At 41.5% G+C, this 25,403-nt stretch overlaps 1 protein-coding gene across 3 annotated transcripts in view; it reads right to left on the reverse strand.

Moving 5' to 3' along the window:
- The window catches only part of DHRS11 (dehydrogenase/reductase 11), a 1,041,955-nt gene that overhangs the window by 444,290 nt on the left and 572,262 nt on the right, over nt 1-25,403 (reverse strand). For 2 of the 3 annotated variants that reach the window (XM_044054565.1, XM_044054564.1), the window contains exon 4: nt 712-841. The exons of the other annotated variant lie outside the window; for it this stretch is intronic. In XM_044054565.1, coding sequence (XP_043910500.1) covers nt 712-841 — 130 coding nt within the window. The remainder of the gene's footprint in view (nt 1-711; nt 842-25,403) is intronic. 3 annotated transcript variants of the gene reach the window in all.

The following is a 25,403-nucleotide window of genomic DNA, read 5'->3' on the forward strand; positions in this document are numbered from 1 at the left end:
GGAGTGTGCTACATCTCAAATGCCATTTCTGCAACAAAGCATAACTGGCCAAATTGTGGACTGGTCAACTAATACAGATGTTATCATGACAATGTCCTGTCCCGCCGGGATAGTGACCTCTGAGTCGTTTACTAGTCTAGGAGCTGAAAGGGTAATGCCTCTTGCATAACAGATGTGGTTGGCTTGCCTCTACAATATAAAACTTTTTCCGTAAAAGAAAATCATGTGGTCAACTAATACAGATGTTATCATGACAATGTCCTGTCCCGCCGGGATAGTGACCTCTGAGTCGTTTACTAGTCTAGGAGCTGAAAGGGTAATGCCTCTTGCATAACAGATGTGGTTGGCTTGCCTCTACAATATAAAACTTTTTCCGTAAAAGAAAATCATGTTTAACACTTCTGTCTCCCTTGACATGGCTTCTGATAACTCCATACTTGACATAATGTCTGTGTTCTACTGCAGCTATCTAAAAACTCGTCCTCACCTCTACGTTTCTAAAGTTTCTCATGTCATGGTTCAATTCTGCCAATCAATCCACACCCATCAATTCTTCCTCCATTTTCAGCTGCATATTTTTTCAGCAACAAAGCAGTGCATTAAGATGTACAGAAGTAATATAACAGGTTAATGTCAGCCTTATAAGCTTCTTTGATGAAATTGTTTTGAAATAAAACATTTTTCAGAACATACAGTAAATAAACAGCTTACCGTTACTCTTATAAGGGACTTTGCTTCCCTAAGTTCTTGTCGCAGCCCTTCTGTGAGCGCTGTCACAGCAAACTTTGTTGCACTATAAAAGTGAGAGATGGAACTGGCCAATACTCTGTGTCCACTCATGCTGAAGGAACAGGAAAAGCAATCAGTGTTAAAATTCATACAAATGACTGAAATAACTCCCCAAAAGGAAAAAAAAAAAGAAATATACCTACCTGATCAAGTGGCATGAGTACGCCAAGAATGTGTGCAATGGAGTGATTTTTTTTTTTTTTTTTTTTAACAGAAGACAACAGGGGGGAAAAAGCAAAAGGAACATAATTAACACAAAACCAGAACAGGAGAGAGCAAAGTTTAATCTAAATACGCAGTTCTTGTTCACATTCCTGGATACACTTTAAACACTTTCTTTGCTCTCCAAAGGTAGCAAATCAAAAATTTCTGAAGCCTTTCCTCTGAAGACCTGATCTGCATACGCCACTTAAAATGTTAAGGGAATATAAATAAATAATTGCCTTTTCATCCAGTTTGTCCTGCTCATAAGTCATCCACGGGTAGTGCTACACCGAGTACACACATCAGGCCCCAGCTGTAAAAATAGTGTGCCCTGGTGAGTGTTCTTGAAAAAACACAAAGTAAAATTTTAGCATCCCCTGGTAAAAATACAAAGTTTTTTTTTAAGCATGCACGCGCGCACTACCTGCTTCAACTTGGAATCAGAACCTGGTGAGGAATCAAGAGACACCTCCGACCAGTTCATATAAATAACTGCAGATTGCAGTCGGTAATGCCAGAGTTTTATAGTGCTTAAAATACACATAAATATATACTTTTTCCTAGATATTAGACCAGGAGCACTGTCTGGTGAAGTGACAAAGTCACAAAGTCGGCAAAGTGAAGTAGACGAAAATCAAACAGTGTACCCTTGACTACAGGAAAAAGCTCACTATGCTTAGACACTTAATCCTCTGCACTAACTGCCAGACCTCCATTTTCTGATAAATCACTGACGATTAGAGTTAAGTCAGTAATGCCAATCAGAAGAAAGTCACAGTTCTTGTTGTTTAGAAAATGAATGTGGATCACAACTGTTCTGTTCACTTTTTACGTCAGTTTGAGTACTCTGCATATTTTCTGATTTTGCAGAACATCCAATCTCTCTTTAAATGGTCTGGCAGACAGCACTGAGGACTAAAGATCTGAGCTGTTATGAGCTGCTTTCTGTGCCAAGGGAACAAAGTTCGATTCCTTCCACATTCATTTGCCTATTATGCAACTATGAACAAGTCACTAACCCAGACAGTGCTCACGGGTTGCTCCTGAAAAGGAGCCATTTGTCCACTGGGTTTGCCCATTCAACAAATTAGTAAAAAAAAATTGGGGATGGGCATTATGTGCAGAGGGCATAGTTCTGTCCCTGATTTTTCCCTCATATTTATGGTCTATTTCTCGTATTATTTGTAGCTTTCAGCAGCAACATTCCAAGTATATAGACTAATATTTGGCATCTATTTCTGATTTTGGGCCTTTGTCATTACTTTTTTTAGATCTGTCAGAAGTTGAGATATAGTAGGGTTCCCAGTAGCAGTATCTTCAACTCCGACACAGTGATTTGACTGCATCTTTTGGATATCACAACTGGCAGGCAGAAGTGGAGGTCTCTTTGGGGATGTAGAGGCAGCACAGCTATGAAATGGGACTCATTAGAACAATCTTCAGTTTGGTAGTCAGTGTTAAAACTTCCACAGTGTTCACACTGAAAAAGTCTGACCCACATTTACTGTTACACTTTTTTAATGGCCATGATAAAGGATCCTGACTCATTAGTTCATTAAAATAACTTTTTGTAAGCATGTGGAAACGGTTATTTCCCATGCAGTGAGCCTCCTAGATGAGCTTGTTAGTCAATCCTCCGTATTTTGAAATGTTCCATATTGTTAGAGGCAGTGTTGTTTTTTTACATTTTGGAGATGGAAAAAATTAAAACTATGGGATGCAGTCAGTGGAAGAAAGCAAAATGGCAGGCTGTGGCTGATCACATTAAAGTGACCACTGCTGTGTCTTGCTGGAAGTTGTGGACTGAGCTTAAAGTTTGAAAGCTCTAAGTTGAAGTAAATTGCTTTGACTGGTTCTTCCACTTTTTCTTGGCAGAAAACTAGACAGATCTGTGGACAGTGGTAACACTGCACACTACTCAGGAACAAATACACTTTGTATTTTTTTCACTTAAATTTTTATGGCCATTGGTGTTGAGGGTGGGGTGCTGTTTTTCATTTTCTTCTCAATAGGACATCAGAACTAAAGAAAATGTAGCTGGGTATGATTTTTGGTAGCAACATGGCCATTTATACGATTGTTTCTCAGTCAGATGTAGTAGTATATATTCTTTCAAAAGGGCACATTCTACTTGGTCTCAATGTTCTTCACCCAAATATCTTATTAGAAGTCACTGAGTTGTTTAATCTGATCTGGCTTCAGGGAAATAACATATAGCCGCTTACAAACATCCAGTAAATCCAGCATTACTTAGGCTTTTTTTGTCAGTCTGGTACTATGTTTGGTTTCCACTTGAAGGTCATTCAACATCTGACGCCCAGAATAAGTGCTCTACGTTCTTATTATATCAGAAGTAACCAAATTAAATTTCATTGCAAATCAAAGAAAGATACAAATGTATATCCTTTCAGTGAAGGGCCTTAGTGTTTTTAGTTCATGTGCCTTTGTTGGAACAGGCTGACATTTTGTATTACACTTGGGTTTTCATTAGGTGCACGTGGTGAAGTTCTGCTCAGTGCTAGAGTACAACAATGGCCTAAACACTTCTGCACCGAGATTTCATTATATCACAAGTCAAACTCCAGTCCATTGCTGTTGAATGGAGAAGATTTTTTTTCTGTCACTGGACATATGACCCCCATTACCACATTTCAGACTCAGGGGCAGTAAACTGCATTACAGGAATATAAGGCTGTGTGCATGTCTTACAGATGGAATAACCAGCTAAATGCATATTGCATCAGAGAAGAATAATACATTTTTTAAGAAAGTTGCTATATTACTTTTCATTGTTACAAGAAATGGTCCTTTATTGCTAGGTACCACCAGTAGGTTGCATTATGCAACCAATTAAATGCCCTGATTTTGTCACTCATTTCTCAAAACTAAAATATATACATTGCATTTTTCCAAGCTGATAATTTCAGTGTGTATCAGAATGATATGTGCTATTATGAAATCAAAATAAAAAATGTTCTTTTATGCTCTTTTTTAAGTTGTACAAAACAATAAAAGTAAGGTAAACTAAGAGTCTGATTCTGAAATTTCATAAGAATATCTTAACAGCAGTACATGGATAATATCATTAGAAATTACGGTGGAATTCTTGTCAGAATGACCTTTGTAAATTGATTTGATATCTGTCAAGTTTTCAAATGTTGCAAGGTAAAACTGATGTTACCTATATTTGGTCTTTCAATACATTTTACAAAACGGCATATTTAATGTATTACGCTTCAGCCATATATGTTGTCAGGTTTTTGAAGCTTGGTCTTTTGAATATGGTTATTTTTGTAACCGGTCTTTTGGCACTGGGAATTTAGCAGTGCTCTCTCTGAACTAACGAACACAAAGTAAACATCACATTAGATAATCTTTTCCCTGTTATGTTAATTTTGTGCTCTGTATATTATCTGTGCTTTGTTTAACGGAGTTGTGTGTATATTATATTAATTGCTTTTGCAGTCTGTCTGTAGCATTTGCCTTGTGGTTCAATCCATACTTTAAAAGGGTCAGTTTGGCCTTCTACCTGTAAAGTTAAACATTAAGGAAGTAAATTAAATAAATTTAGATTACAAAATTCCAGTGAAAATTATATACATATACATACATATATATATATATATATATATACACACACACATATATATAGATATATATATATATATATACACATACATATATACATATATATATATATATATATATATATATATATATATATATATATATACATACATATATATATACATACATACACATATACATATATATACATATATACATATATACATATACATATATATATATATATAAATACATATATATACATATATATACATATATATACATATATACATATATACATATATACATATACATACACTTAACTTCTCACAAACCAGTTTCATATGGCAAAGACCATTTTTATGGTTAGCAAAAACTGTTAATTTGCATTTGTCTGGTGGAATTGAAAGGATATATTATGGGTATCAACTGGCCTGACTGTGAATGGGAAGGAGCATTTTCTGAAATTCAGGGCATGATGGTTATTTGCATGCACAGATCTAGATCAAGAAATGCCTAATGTAATATGAGGATCTACTCTGAGTTACAGCACAATGGCATTAAATATACAGAACCAACTGATATTGCCAACATCCTGGCAGATAGGTTCCGTGCTAACTTTACCCCCCCCCCACACCCCTACCCCCTAGAGGGCCCATCTCTATACCGGAAGAATGCAAATTCCTGTAATCACGGCTGCACAGGTAAAAAAACACACTCTCCAAAGCCAGGAACACAGAATCCATGGGACCTGACAATATCCCAGGCTGCGTTCTACATGAACTACAGAATGAACTGGCAACCCTACCCAAGTACCATGTTCAATCATAGCCTCACCTCAGGCTTTGTGCCCACTGAATGGCACACTGAGACTGTTATCCCACTCCACAAAGGGGGAGCCCGACGGACCCTGGGAACCACCGCCCCATTAGCCTGACGAGCCTGGTCTGCAAGGCCATGGAACGTATCATCATGGAATTCATAAACAAAGACATTTGTAATCTCCAAACTCTGGACACTACCCAGTTTGGGTTTGTAAAAGGCAGATCATGTCTCCTAAACCTGAATGACTTCTTTGAAGCAGTCACCAAAGCCATAGATGAGGGTAAGGTGGTTCAAACAGCTTATCTAGATCTTGCCATGTCTTTCGACACCATCCCCCACTCTGGAATTATAGATAAACTCACTAAACTAGGTATAAATCCCCAAGTCACAAGAGGGGTTTGCCAACGGGCTCACGGACAGAACCCACACTGTGGAAGTAGCAGACTCCAAATTAGACTTCAGACCAGTGACAAGTGGAGTACCACAGGGTTCAGTCCTGGGTCCTCTCCTGTTTGGTATCTACTTCTCTGAAGTACAGGCTAACACAGAAGGTCTTTATTAACAAAGTTTGCAGATGACTGCAAACTAGGAGCCATAATCGAAACTCCAAACGATGTGGACATACTACAAAAGGGCCTCACTGAGACAGATGCCTGGTGTCAAAGCCATGGCCTGAAGCTCAGTGACAAAAAGTGTATTGTCATCCCCTTTGGTAAAAACTCTGTACCCATGAACTGCCACATAAGTGGTAGTCTACTTAACGCCGAAAAGTGTGATAAGAGATCTTGGGACACAGGTGGACAATAGTCTCAACTTTGATAATCACATCGCCACAGTGGTCAAGAAATCCTTCTACGTGGCTCACCTCATCACAAAAGGTTTCTCATCCAGAAAAAGAGTGGTCATTGTTCCCCTCTACTCATCACTCATTAGACCCATTATAGAGTGCAACGCCCTTTTTGGTAGGTACCTCACAAGACATCTACATCATCTGGAAAGGCCACAGAAATACCTCACAAAGAGGATTACTGGCCTCAAACAGATGCCCTACGCAGACCATCTCAAAACACTCCAGCTTTACTCCGTCGCATATCACCTATACAGAGGCGATCTCTGCCTAACATACAAAGCTATGTCAAACCCAGAGCTGTTGGACATGCTCCACTTAAAGAAATCCCAATCCCTCAGAGCTACACGCTCTAGGGACCTAAACCTTGTCACCACAATAAACAGAACATGCTGGAGGGATAGATTCCTGTCCTAGAGACTTCCCATACTCTGGATCAGACTACCTTTCTAGGTCAAACAGAGCTCCGCATTAGCACTCTTCAAGAAAAATCTTGATGATTGGATGGGAAATAGGAAATTCACCCCAAGGATCACTTCTGTGGCTCTGCTCGACAGGGGCAGAGGAAAATAATTTTCTTGGGTGGCGAGAGCCAGGGTACCTTTTTGGCTAGGCTTATATAGGCCCTAGGGCTAATAGCCTACTACCTACCTATGAACCTATGAAATGCCTAACATCAGGTTTCTGAAACACTTACTGAACAGTCTTGTAAGCAAAACATATGGATTCATTACAGGTCTGGAATCACTGGTTAAGTTCATTCTGTAATAGTGGGGGTGAGGATGTTGAAAAAGTTAATAAAATCACAATTACAAGACTACATTCATGTGAAGAAAGGCGGACTTGGCTAGTACAGAAATGCATAGTTGTGCATCTTTTATACATATTCTGAGTTTTGTTTTTTCTCATGACACCCCCCCCCCAAGCTAGCTACTGTACACATATTGTGCCCCAGCAAGAAAAATAACCAGGAACCATCACTGGCTTCAACCACTATGAAAACCATTACAGAAGCATTTTCCAATATGGATGATGAGAATCCACTGCAACTCTCCAAAATGGCATGACAATGTATACAACTGACATGCTTAACAGTGGTCTCAAAGACTTAGACAAACAGAGCAAACAGAAATAGGGATAACAAGCCTTCTAGTTTACCTCACCCTACTGGATTTCCATACAAACTGGGGGCATCCAAAAAAACTTCAGAGTTTCTTCACGTATGAAAAATTCACACAGGTCTGTATGAAGTTCCACTCCTTTATGCAGCTGTCCAGCAATACTGAGGATTACAGCTGGGTCTTCAGTCATAACCAGCTTATTACATTCGAGATATGAATGCCAGGAAATTCACCTCGACAGCAAACCACAAGAGATGAATCTTAGCATCTATTTTCAGAACACACAAGGTCAATGATGAATGAGACCGAGTTATAATTCTTTACAGAGCATGGAGCTTTATCTGTTCATTTTTTTTCCCTGGCTGGTAGTACATTGAAAACAGAAGTAAGTGTAGGAGCAAAATGTGTTCAGCACTGTCAGATAGCAAGCAGAAACGAAGTGTCCCTCTGAAGGATAAACCAGTTTAAAAGCTGTTACAAAATTCATTCTGCCACACCTTTTGTTTATGAGGGTGGCAGTGTACTATACAACAGCTTTTAAAATGGTTGCACTTTCTGCCACAGCTCTTTGCCAGCAGGCATGGTCTGTTGTTGATCCCTAGCATGATATCCACTGTGATTACAGGGTTCTAAACAAAAGCCTGTTAAGCACTTTTCTGACATCAGAGAGGTACTTAATGTTGCCTTTTCCTCAATTTTGGAGCATAATTATGATGTTCCATGCACTACAAGGTTATGAATAATACATGCAGAGAAGAAAAATAAAAAGGTAATGATGCATGACTATGACAAAGTTGTTATCAAGGTAGGGAAATAAATAAAACCATTACCATCCACATACACTGAGTTTTTTTACAAGTATACTGCAACTGGTATGCAACAGCTTCACCCTGGATTTTAATGCTAATGACAATAGGCAGCAGTTTACAACCATAAAGCTAGAAAACAGTTGCTAGCTTTCACTACAATTTGTTCTCCTTTTCTGATGGAAATAAAAGGCATTCTTTCTACATGTGAAGAAATCAAGGCTGTTATCTGCTGGATTCTGGACAATGAATGGTAGTTGTTTGGTGTGGTATAAGCAATACAACTAAACACAAAGGTTCTATCACTGACCTGGCAAGAATGGTGAATTTATACAGTAATTTCTAACTTATTAAATCGGATCAAATTCAACAGTAACAGATGGATTAACACAATTAGTTTTAGCAAGCCATCACCTTTACTCATTCTGAGAAAAAAGCAGCAACTTGATAGAAAAAAATAGTCACTGGTCCAGCCTCCAAATTAGAAATTGTCTTTCATTTCCTGTATCAGCAGAGCAAACAGTGTGCACGCATACTCATATGCACAAACACATGTACTGTGTAAGCAACTACAGGGAAAAACATCAGTGCCAACATATTACTGGAATAAGGGACAGCTCAGCACTGTGTTCAACCACTTTCACATGGCTGGAGAAACTGAAGAAATCCATGTGAATATAAGAACTTGCTGCACAGTAGCAGCTGCCTTTTCCCAAAAGTCTGATGGTCTGCAAGCTGAGGAAAAATGAGGTAGCTGCAAAGTTTAGACTGCACATACTCAGTATCGCAATAATATCATGTCAGTGTCGCATTCCTGTTACAGGGATCAAAGATATAGTGACTAAACAGACCATTTACAGATGCACATTCACATACATAGACACAAATTCAAACATATATACACACACACACACACACACACACACATACACACATACTGGTTGATGCATAAAGACGTCAAAGTGCACACTTGCATATGCACAACAGAAGGATATACACAAACAGTACAAAATTAAATTTAATTAATTTTAACAAGCCATATTGTCTTTTCTCGATGAGTGGAGTCCTTCAGCATAGTTATTGGATACATGTGTCAGATGCACTTCTGCTTCAGCAAGTGCTCTCAATTTTAGTGCACTGCAAACTGACAAAGTGTTTGTTCTATGAAACAACCTCAGAGCATGAAGATACTGCAGCTCACGAGTTTAATTTCTCAGCATTGCACTAATCTTGGAATTGTTTACACTATGTAACAGGGTATGAGAATTGTAGGGGCTTATCCCCTCACAGTAAAAAATAAAAATTCTGCAACCTTTTTCTCCAAGTAAGCACTTTCTAAAAACTGTTTTCAAAAACACTTTGGAAGAATTGCATTTGAAGAGTTGTTCACTGGTGATCTGCCACTCACATTTTTGATCTGCAACTCTCACACATGTCATATGATGCACACACAATGGTAGAAATGACAGAGGAAGAATGACATGAAAGCACACGCACACTTCCCTAACTTTCCAGTCAAGCACTGCTGGTAGAAACGATGCAAACAAAGATGTCGGGGTCCCTGTACCCCAAAGATCAGTGCAACGTATTTACTTATAAAATAAATAAAACCAATGCAAGCAAAAGTCATTACATCAAGATACAAATAAATAACTTAAAAGCAAGCAATCACATAGATAAAAAAATAAGAGACATCAAATCAGGGTCCCTCTACCCAAATAATCATTGCAAAATATTTAATTTATAAAATAAATCAAGTCATTGCAATCAAAGTCATCAAATCAGGATCCCTATACCCCAAGAATCAATAAAAGATTGCAACACAAACAGCGATGAAATCAGTATCCCTGCACCCCAAGAACCAATGCAAGATAACAGCCTACAACCTTTCTTTCCCATGCTGTGTACTTCCAATTGTGACAGCCAGCCTCCTACCAGGGGGCATATAAATCATACAGCACCATACCTTGAGCATACATCAGCATTCAATATACAGTGAAATGCAACTGCTCAAATGGTTCTCTATTCATGACTGATGGAAAAGAAATAACTGTCTTCAATGTAAAAAAAAAAAAAAGCAGCATTCTGACATTTGGCAAAAACAGCTACACACGCTAATGATGGGCAACAACAAAAGATGAGAAAATAGTGAAAGACCTTTAGACGATGAACCTTTCATGTGATCCTCATATAAAATCTACCATTAAAAGTATACAGGGAAACCATGCAAAGTAGTAAACAGTGCCCCTGTACACAACTATCAGACTAATTATAGAATACTGTATCCTGCACTATAACTTACTCAGTGTGCTGGAGGAGTCACAAAGATTCCTTCCTAACAAAATCAAAGGGTGTCAAGGCTCAACTAATAACCAAAGACTACAGCAACACCATCTCTCCTTTGTACCTCATCACCTTCTTACTCAGTGTGCTGGAGGAGGCACAAAGATTCCTTCCTAACAGAATCAAAGGGTGTCAAGGCTCAACTAATAACCAAAGACTACAGCAACACCGTCTCCCCTTTGTACCTCATCACCTTCTTGGATGAGACCAATGCCAGAGTCCCCTCAATTAAACTAATCCAATCAATACATAAAAGGCCATCCATAAATTCCAACATGGGATGCAGGACATCAAGGTTCATGACAGGCAGTAGGTCTTGCACTTGTTCATCAATACTATGAACCTCTGAGCCATTTCAGAGCAACAGTTCATGATATAACACATCCATCAGGGTACTTTAACCAAAAAAGAGGCAAGGGAACAATTTTTCTACCACTGAGTAATAAAGGTGAACAAAAATAATGAGAATTAAAAAAAATGCATCACATAAGCATATGGGAACTTTGAAAGGGGAGAATAAATTAAGTCTGGCAAGCAATATCAGAACAAACTACAAAAAAAAAAATACTCCTTTCCAGAAACAGAGCAGGACAGCTCCGCACACATCATCATCATCATCCTACTGGCTGCTTTCTCTCCTTTATTTTATGGTACAAGATGATGCTGCAGAATATAATGTACACAGAATGATTTTACATCGACAATCATGAGGTTGCTAATATTGTTAACTTACCACTGTCAAGCATTTAAAATTGAAATTGCAGAATCTTAAAAATGTGTGCATTTGATCATATATTGCTTGCGTTTCAACTATGCCTACAGAATAAATTAATGCTGTATTTTAGTTATACAAGTATTGATGCAAAAGTCTCTGGTCAAGGCTGAAAAGGGTCACTGAACCCATCCACCTTTCCAGTTAAAGACTAAATAGATACAAAAACAAACAGGATAGCAGGCAGATTAGGTGGGGGGCTCAAATCATTTAATGGTGGTCATTTAGTAGGATTCTAATTTCAGATTTATCATGAGGTGGAAACTTCTAATTTCAAAACGTTCAACAAATGACAATCAACTCCACATACAAAAAGCAGATTACAGTTTAAATAATTTTTTGATACAGCATCTTCTTAAATTTCCTATGCAGACAAGCTTTAATATGCTTTATGCATGAGAAAGCAAACCACGCTCTTATTTTTTCTTAATGCCAAGAAATCAGACTTATTTACTTGACAATTTCAGTGTAAGCTAAGGAGAGTACAAGGCAGTTGGCAATTACCAAAGTGCTGCAGTCTTTTGTCATACATACTCAGTCTTCTGTATCAACAGAAAATTCTTTTTACTTAAAGTAAAACAAAAAAAAAAAAAAAAAAAAATCTAGGTGAAGATAGTGTCCAGCTGCAGTAGTGTAAATAAATAAAGACTTGACGTTGGTCCAGGTAATCAGAGCTTGATCAGCAAATCTGTCATTTGACAGAGGTGGCAGAGGAGGATGGGTACCCATCGGGGGGGCAGTGAGGCAGAACAGTCGTTTGGAGGAAGGATGGTGTTGCATGGGCATCCTGGAAGCAGCGTTTTGGCACCCTCCCAAGCCACTGTCTGGTAGTAGTTCTCATTGCTAACAATGCACTTGCAAGAGGAGGGTGTTGAGGGTCCCCCATATGATGTGGGTAAGCTCATCCCCTTCCTGGACAGGGCGGGGGGGGGTATTAGACCATTGAAATGTCCTCACTGCCAGGATGCCAACAAGGATACAAGCAACCCTCATGGCTGCTCAAATGAAGGCCTCTCTGGATTGCTCTCACCTCAGTGGTTCTGGGGATTCAACACCAGAGAGACAAATAGACTCAAGTCTAGCTGTGTGTGTGGGGGGGGGGAGTTAATGGCCAACAGGTATGGGAGGCTAAAAAAGAAAAAAAATAATTACAGAATTAGTTTATAATGAAGAAGACAAAATATTGTGATAAATACATTAAAAACTAAGCATATGAGATTTGGGAGACAGATTGAAAGGTGAATATTTAATACAGCACACAGTGATTGAAACTATAGACTCATTTAAGGACCTGGGTATATGGGTAGATTCAGCTGAGTTTTTCTAATTGGTTAATGATAGCTATAGAACTATAGGTTGTACAAAAAGATTTACAAAGTCTAGGAAATGAAAAATGAAGTCAGTTTGTTAGTTACATTAGACCCAACTTGAGTATGGAATAACAATATGGAAACCCTGTAAGAAAACAAGCATGAGTAAACTGGAAAGAGTACAGCAGAAATATAACAAGGGCATCCATGGATGTGAAAATTTAAGTTATTATGAAACACTAAATAACTGAACTTGTACACAGTCTCTTACAGATATCTAACAGGAGATCTTATTCAAGTAAATAGGGCATTTAGAAACAACTACCTCTGGGAATGTTTGGAGTTACTAAAAAGTACTAAAGAATCATCCGACAACCTATGTAGAAGATGATAGGAATGAGAAGTGTACTAATTGGTTCTCTGACAGAGTAGCTGGTGCATGGAACAGACTACCAAATTACATTAAAGCAAGCACTAATTTACATATTTTTAAGAACAGCCTGGACACTTATTATGGGAACAAGTGTTTTGGTATATTGGCAAGCTAGAAAGACATTAAATAAATACATACAGATATTTCAAGCACAGGCATTAATCAAATACTGTGGCATTAGTTACAATGACAAACATTAATTTCTTTTAAAAAGTACAGTTGTGCAACAAGTTACCAAAAAACTGTTGCATTATTCTTTACTAAAGAACTGGGCTTAACAAGAACACTCATCCATCTACCTACTTAACTGAATAAACTGCTTGAAACTTCAGCAAGCCATCTATTCCTCCCACAGGGAAGGTATCAAAGACAGACGTCTAGATCTGCTAGCTAAAGTGATTTTATCTGGACTAATCCTTTGTACTCCTTGTTAGTACCATCACCCTCTGGGTCACAGAGGTGGGATACCAGATGTGACTCTAGCTTTCTGGATTACCTTTGTTTTTTTATGTCCAGGATGTATGGTGCATCTAATCCTCAGAAATTAATTGCCCCAGGAAAACCACAGCAGCCCAAGAGGAACAACCCAGAGGGTAATGTAACAGAACAAGCCCTCCTTCCTGGGAGCCACAAACATCCTAGAGTAAAACCTGTGCATTTCTGAGAGGGAAGAACAGGCTGAATAGTTCCCTGAGTTAAAAGGTCCTGAAAAATGGGAAGGAATGAGGAAGATGGCAATGTGGAAGCTGAGGAATCCCTGATGAGTGGAAAGGACTTCCAAACCATGAAGTAATTTTTTTTTTTATTATGTAAAGAACCCAGGAACCAGTGGTGATCTGCTGCCAAATGGGATAAAATAGAGTCAACTAGAGGAAAAGAGGAATCTGGATGAGGGGCAGGGAAGGATAAATGTCAAACAGAAGCATATTTGTCAAGAAAAGAGGGGTCTTGACCTATAGAATCTTGAGCAAGTTTATCCGGAAAGTACAGTTGTGTACACTTACCATAAATGTAGATGTTGGAGTGTATTCACTGTTGCAGTCATTGCATTTGGGTAATCCTGCTGGCAGGTTGCCCTCAGCCGGCCTGAATTCCAAAGTCTTGGGTCCTGCGTCGGCTGCTGTCTCCCCTTCCCTGACGTCAGGTCGTCGGGGGTATAAAAGAAGCATCCGATGCCATTTTCTTCAGTTTTTCTTGCCCTAGATCGTCAGAGTAAAAGGGTAGCCACATTTTATATATATAAAACAACAGATGCACCAATATAAATTTTACCTTCACCTATAAGCAAATACACTGCATAGGTTGTATAAATCGGAGAAGGAAAGATAGGATCCATAGAAAAAAGGGGGATGGTGGGTGGGTAACCTGGACTGCAACAATGAATACACTCAAACATCTACATTTATGGTAAGTGTACACAACTGTACTATGTTATTCGTGTTTCACTGTTGCAGTCATTACATTTGAGTAGAGTCCCAAAGCTATGGTTGGGAGGCTGGAGCTAAACAGCTTTAGGAGTGGCTATGAAGCCCTGCAGAACTGCAGTGGCAAAGCCTGCTCTGGATTTAGAGTAGAATGGCAGATGGTAATGCTTTGTAAAGGTGTGCACTGAACTCCAGTAGCCACCTCTAAAATGTCTCTGGTTGGAACTCCCCTGAGAAAGGCTGCTGAAGTGGCTGCAGTTCTGGTGGAATGTGGCCTAATGCCCTTAGGCACTGGATTGCCATGGTGTGAATAGCATAAATGAATGCAGTGGCCTATCCACTTTGAGATAGTCTGCTTTGAGATAGCCTTTCCGTGCAGCATATGCCACTAGTAAATCCTCGGTCTTCCTGAAAACTTTGATCCTGTCCAAGTAGAATCTAAGCTGTCTGTGTACGTCCAAAGAGTGCAGAATTCCCTCCCCCTTGTTCTGTGGATTTTGATAAAAAGTTGGCAGATGAATAGTTTGGTTAAGAGCCACACTGGACACCACTTTAGGCATAAATGTTGGGTTTGTTCTCAGACCGACCCTGTCTGGTTAAAAAATGATAAAAGGCTCCACAGCCATGAGTGCCTATAGCTCTGAAACTCATCTTGCAGAAGTAATTGCTAGGAGCAGAGCTGTTTTTCCAAGATAAAAACTTTATATCAACAGTAGCAGCTGGCTCAAAAGGAGACAGGGTGAGTTTTTCCAAGACATAGTTGAGGTTCCATGCAGGTATTGCTGATCTCCTTGGAGGCCTTAAATTTTTGGCTCCTCTGAGGTACTGCTTTAATAAAGGGTGAGAAAAAATTGGTGGCTCTGTACTGTAATTAGCTGAAACGGCAGAGGCATGAATTTTAATTGATGAAAAGGATAGGTCTTTGTCCAGCATCTCAGTTAAGTATTGCAAAATCTGAGGAATATTTGGTACAGTTGTATCTGTTCCTTGTGCCTGGTTCCAAGCACAGAATCTCTTCCATTTTTTCTTGTACTAGGCCTTCTGGCTTCCAGAACGACATTCATCACAGCTTTGCTGAGAGGTGTTTTTTTGTATGACTACATTATCCGCCATGCTGCCAGGTTTAATGTCCTGAGTTGGCTGTGCAGGATCTGATTGTTTTGCTGGGACAGTAGACAAGGTAATAGAGGTAATGTCCAAGCTGGGTAACGAGACAAGTTCCTTAGGATTGGATACCAGTACTGGCGAGGCCAGTCTGGGGCAATCAGTATCATCTTTGGTTTCTCCTGTCTGACCTTTAGGAGTACCTTGGGGAGGAGAGGCGGTGGAGGGAAGGCATATACTGATAGGTTTTTCCAGCTGAAAAATAGGGCGTCCACTTTCCATGCTTGTCTGTGCTAAGTCCTTGTGCAGAATCTTTTTAGTTGGTAGTTGTGAGGGGAGGCAAATAGATCTATGTCCGGGCATCCCCATTTCCTTGTTATCATGCTGAAGACTTGTGGATCCAGCTGCCACTCGTGGGGATCCGTGAGGTTTTTGCTTAGTTCGTCTGCCAGAGTATTTTCCTTTCCTGGCAGGAATTGTGCCTGCAAATGTACTTGGTAAGTCAAAGCTGTATCCCACAACGTCATAGCTAGTCTGCAAAGGGGGTAAGAATGTGTGTCCCCCTGCTTGTTTATATACCACATGACCGTGGTGTTCTGTCTTTATCAGCAGTTGCCCCTGATGAAGTAGGTCCTTGAAGGCTGTCAGGGCATTTTGAACAGCTAGCATCTCTTTTTGACTGATATGTAGATGCATTTGGTTTGAGGTCCATGTGCCCTGAATGCATCTTCCTGCCATGTGGGCCCCCCAGGCATAATCTGATGCATCTGTTGCTACTGTCTGCCTGGCTGGGGGTAATGTGAATGGCTGTCCCCTTGTTCTGGTGACAAGCCTTTGCCCACCATCGAAACTCCTGTTGCAGGCAGGGAATGAGAGTAATCATTGTTTCCAGGCTGTGGCAATGTTGAGTCCAAACACTTTTTGGTACCATTGAAGTTTCCTCATATGCAGTCTTGCATATGGAATTAGTTGGATGCAGGATGCCATGAAGCCCAAAGCCTGCAGAATTTTTCTTGCAGATAACTGGGCCTTTGTTGCCAACATTGTGAAATAGGTAGCAAGTTGCCTTTGTTTGTGTGGTGTGAGATAAACCATCTGGGCAGTTGCATTCAAGCTTGCACCCCGGAATGTTATATCTTGAGAGGGTACTAGTTTTGATTTATTTTCGTTGACTGTGTACCCTAGGCATGCTAATAGTCTTCACAAATGCCAGATGTTGAAGAAGAATGTACTTGCTCTCTACTTGAATTAGACAGTCGTCCAAGTAAGGGTATATTTGTATTCCTCTGTCTGCAGAATGCAATTACTGGTTCCAGGCACTTTGTAAAGACCCTAAGCCAAAGGGCAGTGCAGAGAATTGGTAATGTATTGAACCAGCCTTGAATCTGTGGTGTCTTCTGCACAATTGTCTGATTGGAAAATGCAGGTATGCCTCTTTTAGGTCTAATGTCACAAGCCAAGCGTTCTTGCCAGGCATGGGCAGAAGCTTCTGCAAAGTCAACATTTTGAATTTTGGAATATCCAGGAATGCGTTCAGAATAGATAGGTCCAGTATTGGCCTCCAGGCCTTGTCCTTTCTGGGTACCAAGAACAGTCTTGAGTAAAATCCTTGTCCCCGCTCTTGCTCTGGTACTTGCTGAATGGCCCCCATGTACATGAGGGATGGAACTTGTTTTTGTGCCTCTGCCCATTGATTTTTTGGCAGATCTGGCCAGCCGTTCGTCTTTGGCAGAGTATGGAAATGGAATTTGTAGCCTTGTGACACCTATATTCTCTAACCCATTTGTCCTGGGTTATAATGCGCCAATTTTGAGCAAAAAGTGCTAATTTTCCCCCTAAGTGTGCTGCCAGAAGATAAGTGCTTGGCGCAGGCAGGGGAAAGTCATTGGGACTGCTTTCTGTATGTTTGTGCTTTATCTTCTCCAGCTTTGGAGGTAGAAGCACCCCATTGTTTTGACTATAAGAACCTTGCACCTGGGATCTGCCCCTTGGGCGTCTGGATCTGCCCCTTTGAGGTCTGTCTGACACACAGGAAAGGACCAATTTTTTGTAGGCCAGTGTCTACTAAACCTAGGTGGCTGTACTTTACAGTTTGCATAGATTTAGCTTTGTCTTCCATTTTCTTTAACACCTCTTCTGCCTTAGCACCAAACAAAGTATCATGCTGTAAAGGTGCATCTAGTAACTTAACCTTAACATGATCAGGCAGATTTTGTTTCTTTAACCAAGCATGCCTCCTAATTACAGAACCTGTAACTGTGGCCCTGCAGGAGGCCTCCAAAGAATCAAAACCGCATTGCAAAGTATGCTTTCCAGCTTGTTCAGCTGCATGTAATAAATCCTGCATTTCCTTGTTTTCAGCACATTCAGAATTTAACATCATTTTCTGTTTAAGCAATCCCATGAGATGTTGCTGACACTTGAGCATATAAAACTGACAGTTTAAGGCCCTTATAGCCAAAGTTGCAGATGTGTAAACCTTTTTTCCCCATCTATCCAGTGCCCTTGAATCCCTGTCAGAGGGGGTTGGGTTTTTAGCTGCAGAGGCCTTAACCCCCTTGGGACCCTGTGAAATACTTTCTGGGTCAGCAGCAGGGTTTTTAAAAAGAAATTTGTGAGAGTCAGGAACCCTGTAATATCTGTCAGGCTTAACAGGAGCTGGAGGTAAGGAGTCAGGGGTCAGAAAACATATCATCTACAATGTCTAACACAGGGGGAATGGCTGGAGGCCTGTGCTGTGGTAGTAAAATGAAATCCCTGAGCCTCTTTTATGATTCTGAAAAATCTTGGCTTTCCCAGTGAAAATGCTCCCTCATGGTATGCAAGGTTTCCCCAAAGGAAAAATCCTCAGGAGGGGATGCTGAAGGTATAGATTTTTCAGCATCAGAATCCTCATAGGGGGGTAAATAATATCCTAATCAGAAGAGGAATCAGAAGAAATAAAAACCTGATATGAAGTTTCATAGTCAGTCTCTTGCCTAGGCCTCTTATCAGGAGGGGGATGGGAACCCCTGATCAAGGTAATCAGGTCTTCGGCCATCTTGATCATCTGTTTTTTAGGCATAGAGGCCTGTACACGTGGCTTTTGAGTTTGTTTCTTTGCTTTAGAAGCTGTTTTAGTCTTTGTCTTTGAAGCTGAAGTCGTTTTAATGTAAAGATGTTGTGGTCTGAATACACCCTCAGAAGCCGGTACCTGCTCAGCGGCTCCGGACCCATCTGAGGGATTAGCGTCCGTGGCTCCAATACTTTGAGTATCCAGTGGCATGGCCGACTCCACGAGGGAGTCGGTAGCAGCCTGCGACTCTAAAGTAGCAGGTGTCAGGGGCTGCAAAAGCACCTCACTGAGAACTGGTGACTGGCTTAGGAGAACCTTCATAGTCGGTTTTGGACCTCGGTTGTTTTTCTCTATCCTTTTCTTTGCATTTTTTGTAAACTCCGGTAGTTGGATGGCTGACGACATTTTAGGATAATTAAACCTGCTACCAAAATACTTTAAAGCAAAAGAATACCGACGCTTAATAGTGTGTTGGCTAAATCTAGCACAAAACCGACAACCAGAAACTTTCTAATCAGGGCCTAGGCAAGGAATACAGTAAGAATGAAAATCCTTATGAGGTATTTGCTTTCCACAAGTAATACAATTATTAACTTTTTCTGACATCGGTCTAGAGCAAGAAAAAAGTTTCCCCAACGAGGTACTTAGCTTTATTGAAGACTTCGGTTCTGTAACTCAAACACAAAAATTTCAGGAGTCTGCCGACCGGCACTTGCGAACTGCTTCTGCTTTGGGCACCGTGCGGCAAGAAAGACTGAAGAAAATGGCGTTGGCCACTTCTTTTATACCCCTGACGTCAGGGAAGGGGTGACAGCAGCCAATGCAGGACCCAAGACTTTGGAATTCAGGCCGGCTGAGGGCAACCTGCCAGCAGGATTACCCAAATGTAATGACTGCAACAGTGAAACACGAAGAACATCATACATTTGGAAGATCTCTTAACCCTTAAAGGGAGGCTACTGCTGTCTGTGCACATAGGAAGTCTTACAAGCATAATTTCTCTGAAACATAGGGATAGGGGAAAGAAAAATCAGTTTAAGGTCTGTCATAACCTTCTCTTTATCCTGTAAGGATTTAAAAAGCACTATAGCAGCAGAACCAAACAGATTTTGAGAATCGAAGGGAAAATCCAACAGCTTGTCTTTTATATCTCCAGGAAAAGATTCTAACTTAAGCCAGGAGTACACGCGTATAACAGAACCTGAAGCAGCTGCCCTAGAAGAAGCCTCAGCAGCACTATAACTGGATTTGATAGAATGGTGAGCCACCTGAGGACAGCAACTCAATAAAGAAATAGCAGAAGTCTTATCTTCTGAGTCAGACTCATCAGTCAAAACCCCACCAAGTTTAGACAGAAGAGCCAGCAGATACCTGGTCTATGAATCAGGTAGTTTATGGCTCTGAAAGCCAAGGTGGCAGAGGTATATTACCTCATACCTATCCATAGCCCTACTGTCCTTATCAGAAGGCAGATGTTTGGAAGAAAAAAAAATATTTGGAATGCTTACCAGCAGAAAGAGAAATGACTGCAGGGTCAGAGGAGGGAGTCTTACATAACACCTTCTGAGTCTGAGGCACCTTGTAAATCTGGTCAGGTTTCTCAGGTGCAGGAGGATGAGATTCGGGGGCCTGGAAAGCAGCAGAAAAGATGTTCAGAAAGATAGCAAAGTTAGGAGGAACTGCAGAAGAGTCCATTTGTAAAAGGGCATAATTCCTCACTTGGACTTCAGATATCTGGGAACTGTCTCACTGAAAATGCTCTATTTTTACAATAGTATCATCGAAAGAAATTGCCATAATAGGAGAACCCTAAGACTATCCTCATCCTCTGACCCTACAGCAAGAGGAGAATGGATCTGAACAATAGTCTAAGGACTCTTTCCCAGAATCTAAATCCACATCATCAGAAGAGCTAGACTCCTTAAGAATGTTAGAGGAAGTGGAAGTAAAAGGAACAGCTGAAGGCACAGACAACACTTTAGGGGGGTTTAAATTAATTAGGTGTTGAAAAGACCATAGTGAAATCCTGCCACTTTTTATGGTGATCCTTGGCCACAGGAACTACATATGCATGGACGTATGCTTTTTTTGAGAGGAACTTTACCCTACAGGCTTAGGTAGTTCAAAACCCTGCCTAACCTCAGTGAAGGAACCTCCTCCTTAACATGTACCTAGGTAACCCCCCTAGGCCCTCCTGAAATAAAACAGCCAAGGCTCCCCCCTTCTTCTGTAGCAGAAGTATGCTCAGTCCTGGGGGACATGTAAGAAACTAACCCTGTGTCAGCCTCCAACTGGGTTGCAGCAGAGGGACCCGCTGGCAGGACTGTACAGTGCTCTAGTTCTTCCTCCGACGTGAAAGACATCCAGTACACACTGTACAGCAGAAATCTATAAATGTATCTTTTTAGAGTTCTTAAGAGGAGGTTGAACATCCTATGCAGGCAGACTCAGAAGGCAAAGTTCACTCAGTAAACAACTTCAGATATTGGTTCTCTAGGTAAACAGAAAGGTAAGACAACTTGCTACGAAGGGTCTTTGGTACAAAAGTCTGACAAATAGCACACTGAGTGATCACAGTCTGTACCTAGGCAGAAAAGGCAATTGTTGCATCTATATTTATGGGAAATCTGCCTTCCACGCTCACATTTACCCTTTTGGGATGACAAGCAAAATGAAAAAGAATGGAAAAAAGGAAAAGTCTCCAATGAGGTACTTATCTGGCACAGGCTCATTTTTTTAGGCACCCCTTCATAACTTGCGTATCTTATGTCCTGGACACAGGACACAAATTTGATATACTACACCTGGGAGAGACAGTCTTTGGTATGTTGTTGAGACATACAGTGGATCTAGTTTACACACCCCTGTTAAAATGCCAGGTTTTTGGGATATACAATAATGAGACCACAACAAATCATTTCAAAACTTTTCCCACCTTTAATGTGACCTATAACCTGTACAATTCAATTGAAAAACAAACAAATCTGTTGGGGAAAAAATATAAAAAATAAAAAGCATACAATAAGCTGGTTGCACAAGTGTGCACACCCTTAAACTAATACTTTGTTGAAGCACCTTTTGATTTAATTAGAGCAGTCTTCTTAGGTACACACCTGCCCATCAATTAAAGAGACTCTGACTAATCCCAAATAAAATTCAGCTGTCTTAGTAGGATTTTCCTGACATTTACTCAGTTGCCTGCTACAGCAAAAGCCATGGTTCGCAGACAGCTTACAAAGCATCAAAGAGATCTCATTTTTGAAAGGTATCGGTCAAGAGAAGGGTAAAAAAAAATGTCCACAGCTTTGGATATCATGGAACACGGTGAAGACAGTCATCAAAAAGTGGAGAAAATATGGGACAACAGTGACGTTGTAAAGAAAGTACAGTTGTGTATACTTACCATAAATGTAGATGTTAGAGTATCTTTACAGTTGCAGTCATCACCTGTGGGTTATCCCTGCTGTGGTTGCGCTCTGTCGACCCAAATACCAGAGTCAATGTTTTTGTGCGCCGGCTGCAGTCGCCTGTAGTCTGACATCAGGTCGTCAGTGGTGTAAAGCAAGGCAGCCGATGTCATTACAGATGTTTTTCTTGCCCTAACCCATCGGAAGCACAAGGGGAAAAGAGAGAAGTGGTCCTGCTGGCTAAAAGCCACCTTGGGAAGCTTGTGTCCCCCTAGGGGAAGATGTTAAATGGGGGATGGAGAGAGGGAAACCAAGACTGCAACAGTGAATACACTAGAACATCTACATTTATGGTAAGCGTACACAACTGTACTATGTTCTTCGTGTTTCACTGTTGCAGTCATCACCTGTGGGAGGATTTTCAAAGCTGAGGAAAAGGGTGGAAGGATAGGTCGAGTCCTAGGTATGGGTCAAGAGGCCCTGCAGAATTGCAGTGGCAAACCCTGCCCTAGACTTAGAAAAGAGAGGTAGGTGGTAATGGTTTCTAAAGGTATGAACAGAGGTCAGGTGGCCGCTTCCAAGATGTCCCTGGTAGGTACTCCTCTGAGGAAGGCAAGGGAAGTGGAGGTTGCCCTAGTGGAGTAGGTACGGATAGAGTTAGGGATGGGTTTCCTATGTAGTCTGTAGCAAAAATGGATACAGTGTGAAATCCATATGGAAATGGTTTGTTTGGAGATGGGCTTCCCCTCTGCCCCGGGACAAAGCTTACAAGAAACTGGTCTGTTTTTCTGAATGGTTTAGTACGGTCCAGATGGTATCTAAGTTGTCTGTGCATGTCTAGTTAGTGTAGAATTCTTTCCCCTTGTTTTAAGGGTTGGGAAAGAAGGTGGGAAGGTGTATGGCCTGGTTAAGGGTCACATCAGATAGTACCTTGGGCATAAAGGAGGGGTTAGTCCTCAGGAAGACTCTGTCTGCATGGAGAATTATGAAGGGCTCGACAGCCATGAGAGCTTGAAATTCCGAGACCCTTCTGGCTGAGGTGATAGCTAGTAGGAAGGCAGTCCTCCAAGAGAGGTATTTCAATTCTGTTGAAGTGGCAGGTTCGAAAGGAGGTAAAGTTAGTTTCTCTAACACATAATTCAGGTCCCAGGGTGGCATCGGAGGCCTTCTGGGAGGCCTGATATTAGAAGCCCCTCTGAGGAATTGCTTAATCAAAGGATGAGAGAAGAGGGGTGGGTCTGAATCATAATGGGCAGAGATGGCCGAGGCATGGATTTTAATAGACGAGAAGGAGAGGCCACTACTGAGCAACTCTGCTAGGTATTCCAGGATGAGAGGGATGGAAGGTTGGGAGGTACTGCCCCCTTTTGATTGATTGTTTCCAGCAGCAGAATCTTTTCCATTTTGCTGCATATGATTTTCTTGTGCTGGGACTTCTGGCCTCTGTGATGATGTCCAGGCCCAGTTTGCTTAATAGGAGCTCCTTGTTAGTTTTTAGTGTATAAGCCATGCTGAAAGTTTGAGAGTCTGTAGGTCTGGGTACAGTACCTTCCCCCTCTCCTGATTCAAGAGGTCTGGCATAAGGGGAAGTAGCTTTGGGGGCAGTAAGGTCAGACTGCGTAATAAGGGGTACCAATGCTGTCTGGGCCAGTCTGGAGCAATGAGGATGGCCTTTGGTCTCTCCTCTCTTATTTTGATCAGAACCTTGGGAATAAGGGGCAGAGGAGGGTATGTGTACACAAAGAGGGAGCTCCAGAGGAAGGTCAAGGCATCCACCTTCCATGCTAGGAGGTGATACTCCCTGGTACAGAACTTGTGCAGCTGGTGGATGAGGTACGAGGCAAAGAGGTCCACTTCTGGGGTCCACCACTCCTGGGTGATTTGCAGAAAGATTTCTCTGTGGAGCTGCCATTCGTAGGGGTCCAGTAAGTTTCTGCTTAGGTGGTCCGCCAGTGTGTTGTTGATCCCTGGTAAGTATTGGGCAATTGGGTGTAGCCCCATGGAGGTGGCTGTAAGCCAGAGACTCTTGGCTAACCTGCACAGGGGGTAAGACTGGGTGCCCCCTGCTTGTTGATGTACCACATTACTGTGGTGTCTGTTTTTATAAGGAGGACCCCTGGTCTGAGATGGGGCTGGAAGGAAGTCAGAGCCTTTTGCACTGCCATTTATTTCTGGTTGGTGTGCAAGTGAAGTTGCTGGCATTCCAAAGGCCTTGGGTACACATGCCTGCTAGGAGAGCACCCCAAGCAATGACAGAGGCATTGGTGGTGATGGTCTGGCCGCAAGGGCGGAGGATGAAGGGAAGACATTTGTTCATAGCACAGGCCTCTGCCCACCAGAGAAATTCGGCCCTTATACAAGGGATCAGAGGGAGTGTGGTCTCTAGGGACCAAGAGTGCTGACACCAAAGGATCTTTAAGTACCACTGAAGTTTTCTCATGTGAAGCCTGGTGAGAGGGATGAGAAGGATGCAAGATGCCATGTATCTGAGGGCTTGCAGGAACTTCCTCGCAGTGAGGTGACTTCTGGAAGCCAGCTGGGTGAAGTAGAGAAGCAGGAAGTTCTACTTTTCAGGAGATAGGAAGGCCATTTGGGTTGCTGTGTCTAGCACAGCTCTCAGGAAAACAATTTTTCTGGTGGGGTTTTGCTTTGATTTTTTCACGGACGACCGGCACTTGCGAACTGCTTTTGCTTCGGGCACCGCACGGCAAGAAAGACTGAAGAAAATGGCGTCGGCTGCATCTTGTATACCCCTGGCGCACTGACGTCAGGGAGGAGGCGACAGCAACCGATGCCGGACCTAGACTTTGAAACTCAGACTGACTGCAGGTAGCCTGCCAGCAGGATAACCCAATTGTAATGACTGCAACAGTGAAACACAATGAACATCTGAAAGTGTCGAGCCTGCTATGAAGCACAGGAATTTTCTGCACGATTCCCTGATAGGGGTGTGGAAGTAGGCATCTTTTAGGTCTAGTGTCACAAGCCAGGCATTTTTTGCGAGCATAGGCAGGAGCTGCTGCAAGGTTAGCATTTTGAATATGGAGACCACCAAGGAGGTGTTCAGTTTGGATAGATCCAGGATGGGGCACCAAGTGCCCTCTTTTCTGGGAACAAGGAATAGTCTGGAGTAAAAACCTTTTCCCGTTTGATCTGGAGGGACAGATTCTACTGCCCCCTGGGATATTAGAGTTTGGACCTGTTTCAATGCCTCTGCCCACTGGTTTGGGGAGAGGTCTGGGTACACTCTTGGAATAGGGAATTCGCTGAAGGAGAATCTGTATGCCAGAGAAATGATTTTTAAGACCCATTGGTCCTTGGTTATAGAGACCCAATTGTCCTTGGAGAGGGTGAGCCTTCTTCCTAGTTTTTGATGAGTGAAAGGAGGGTGGGGGA

The sequence above is a fragment of the Protopterus annectens genome, chromosome 13.part0 (assembly GCF_019279795.1).
Source record: "Protopterus annectens isolate FY-2018-M chromosome 13.part0, PAN1.0, whole genome shotgun sequence".
Lineage (NCBI taxonomy): Eukaryota > Metazoa > Chordata > Ceratodontiformes > Protopteridae > Protopterus > Protopterus annectens.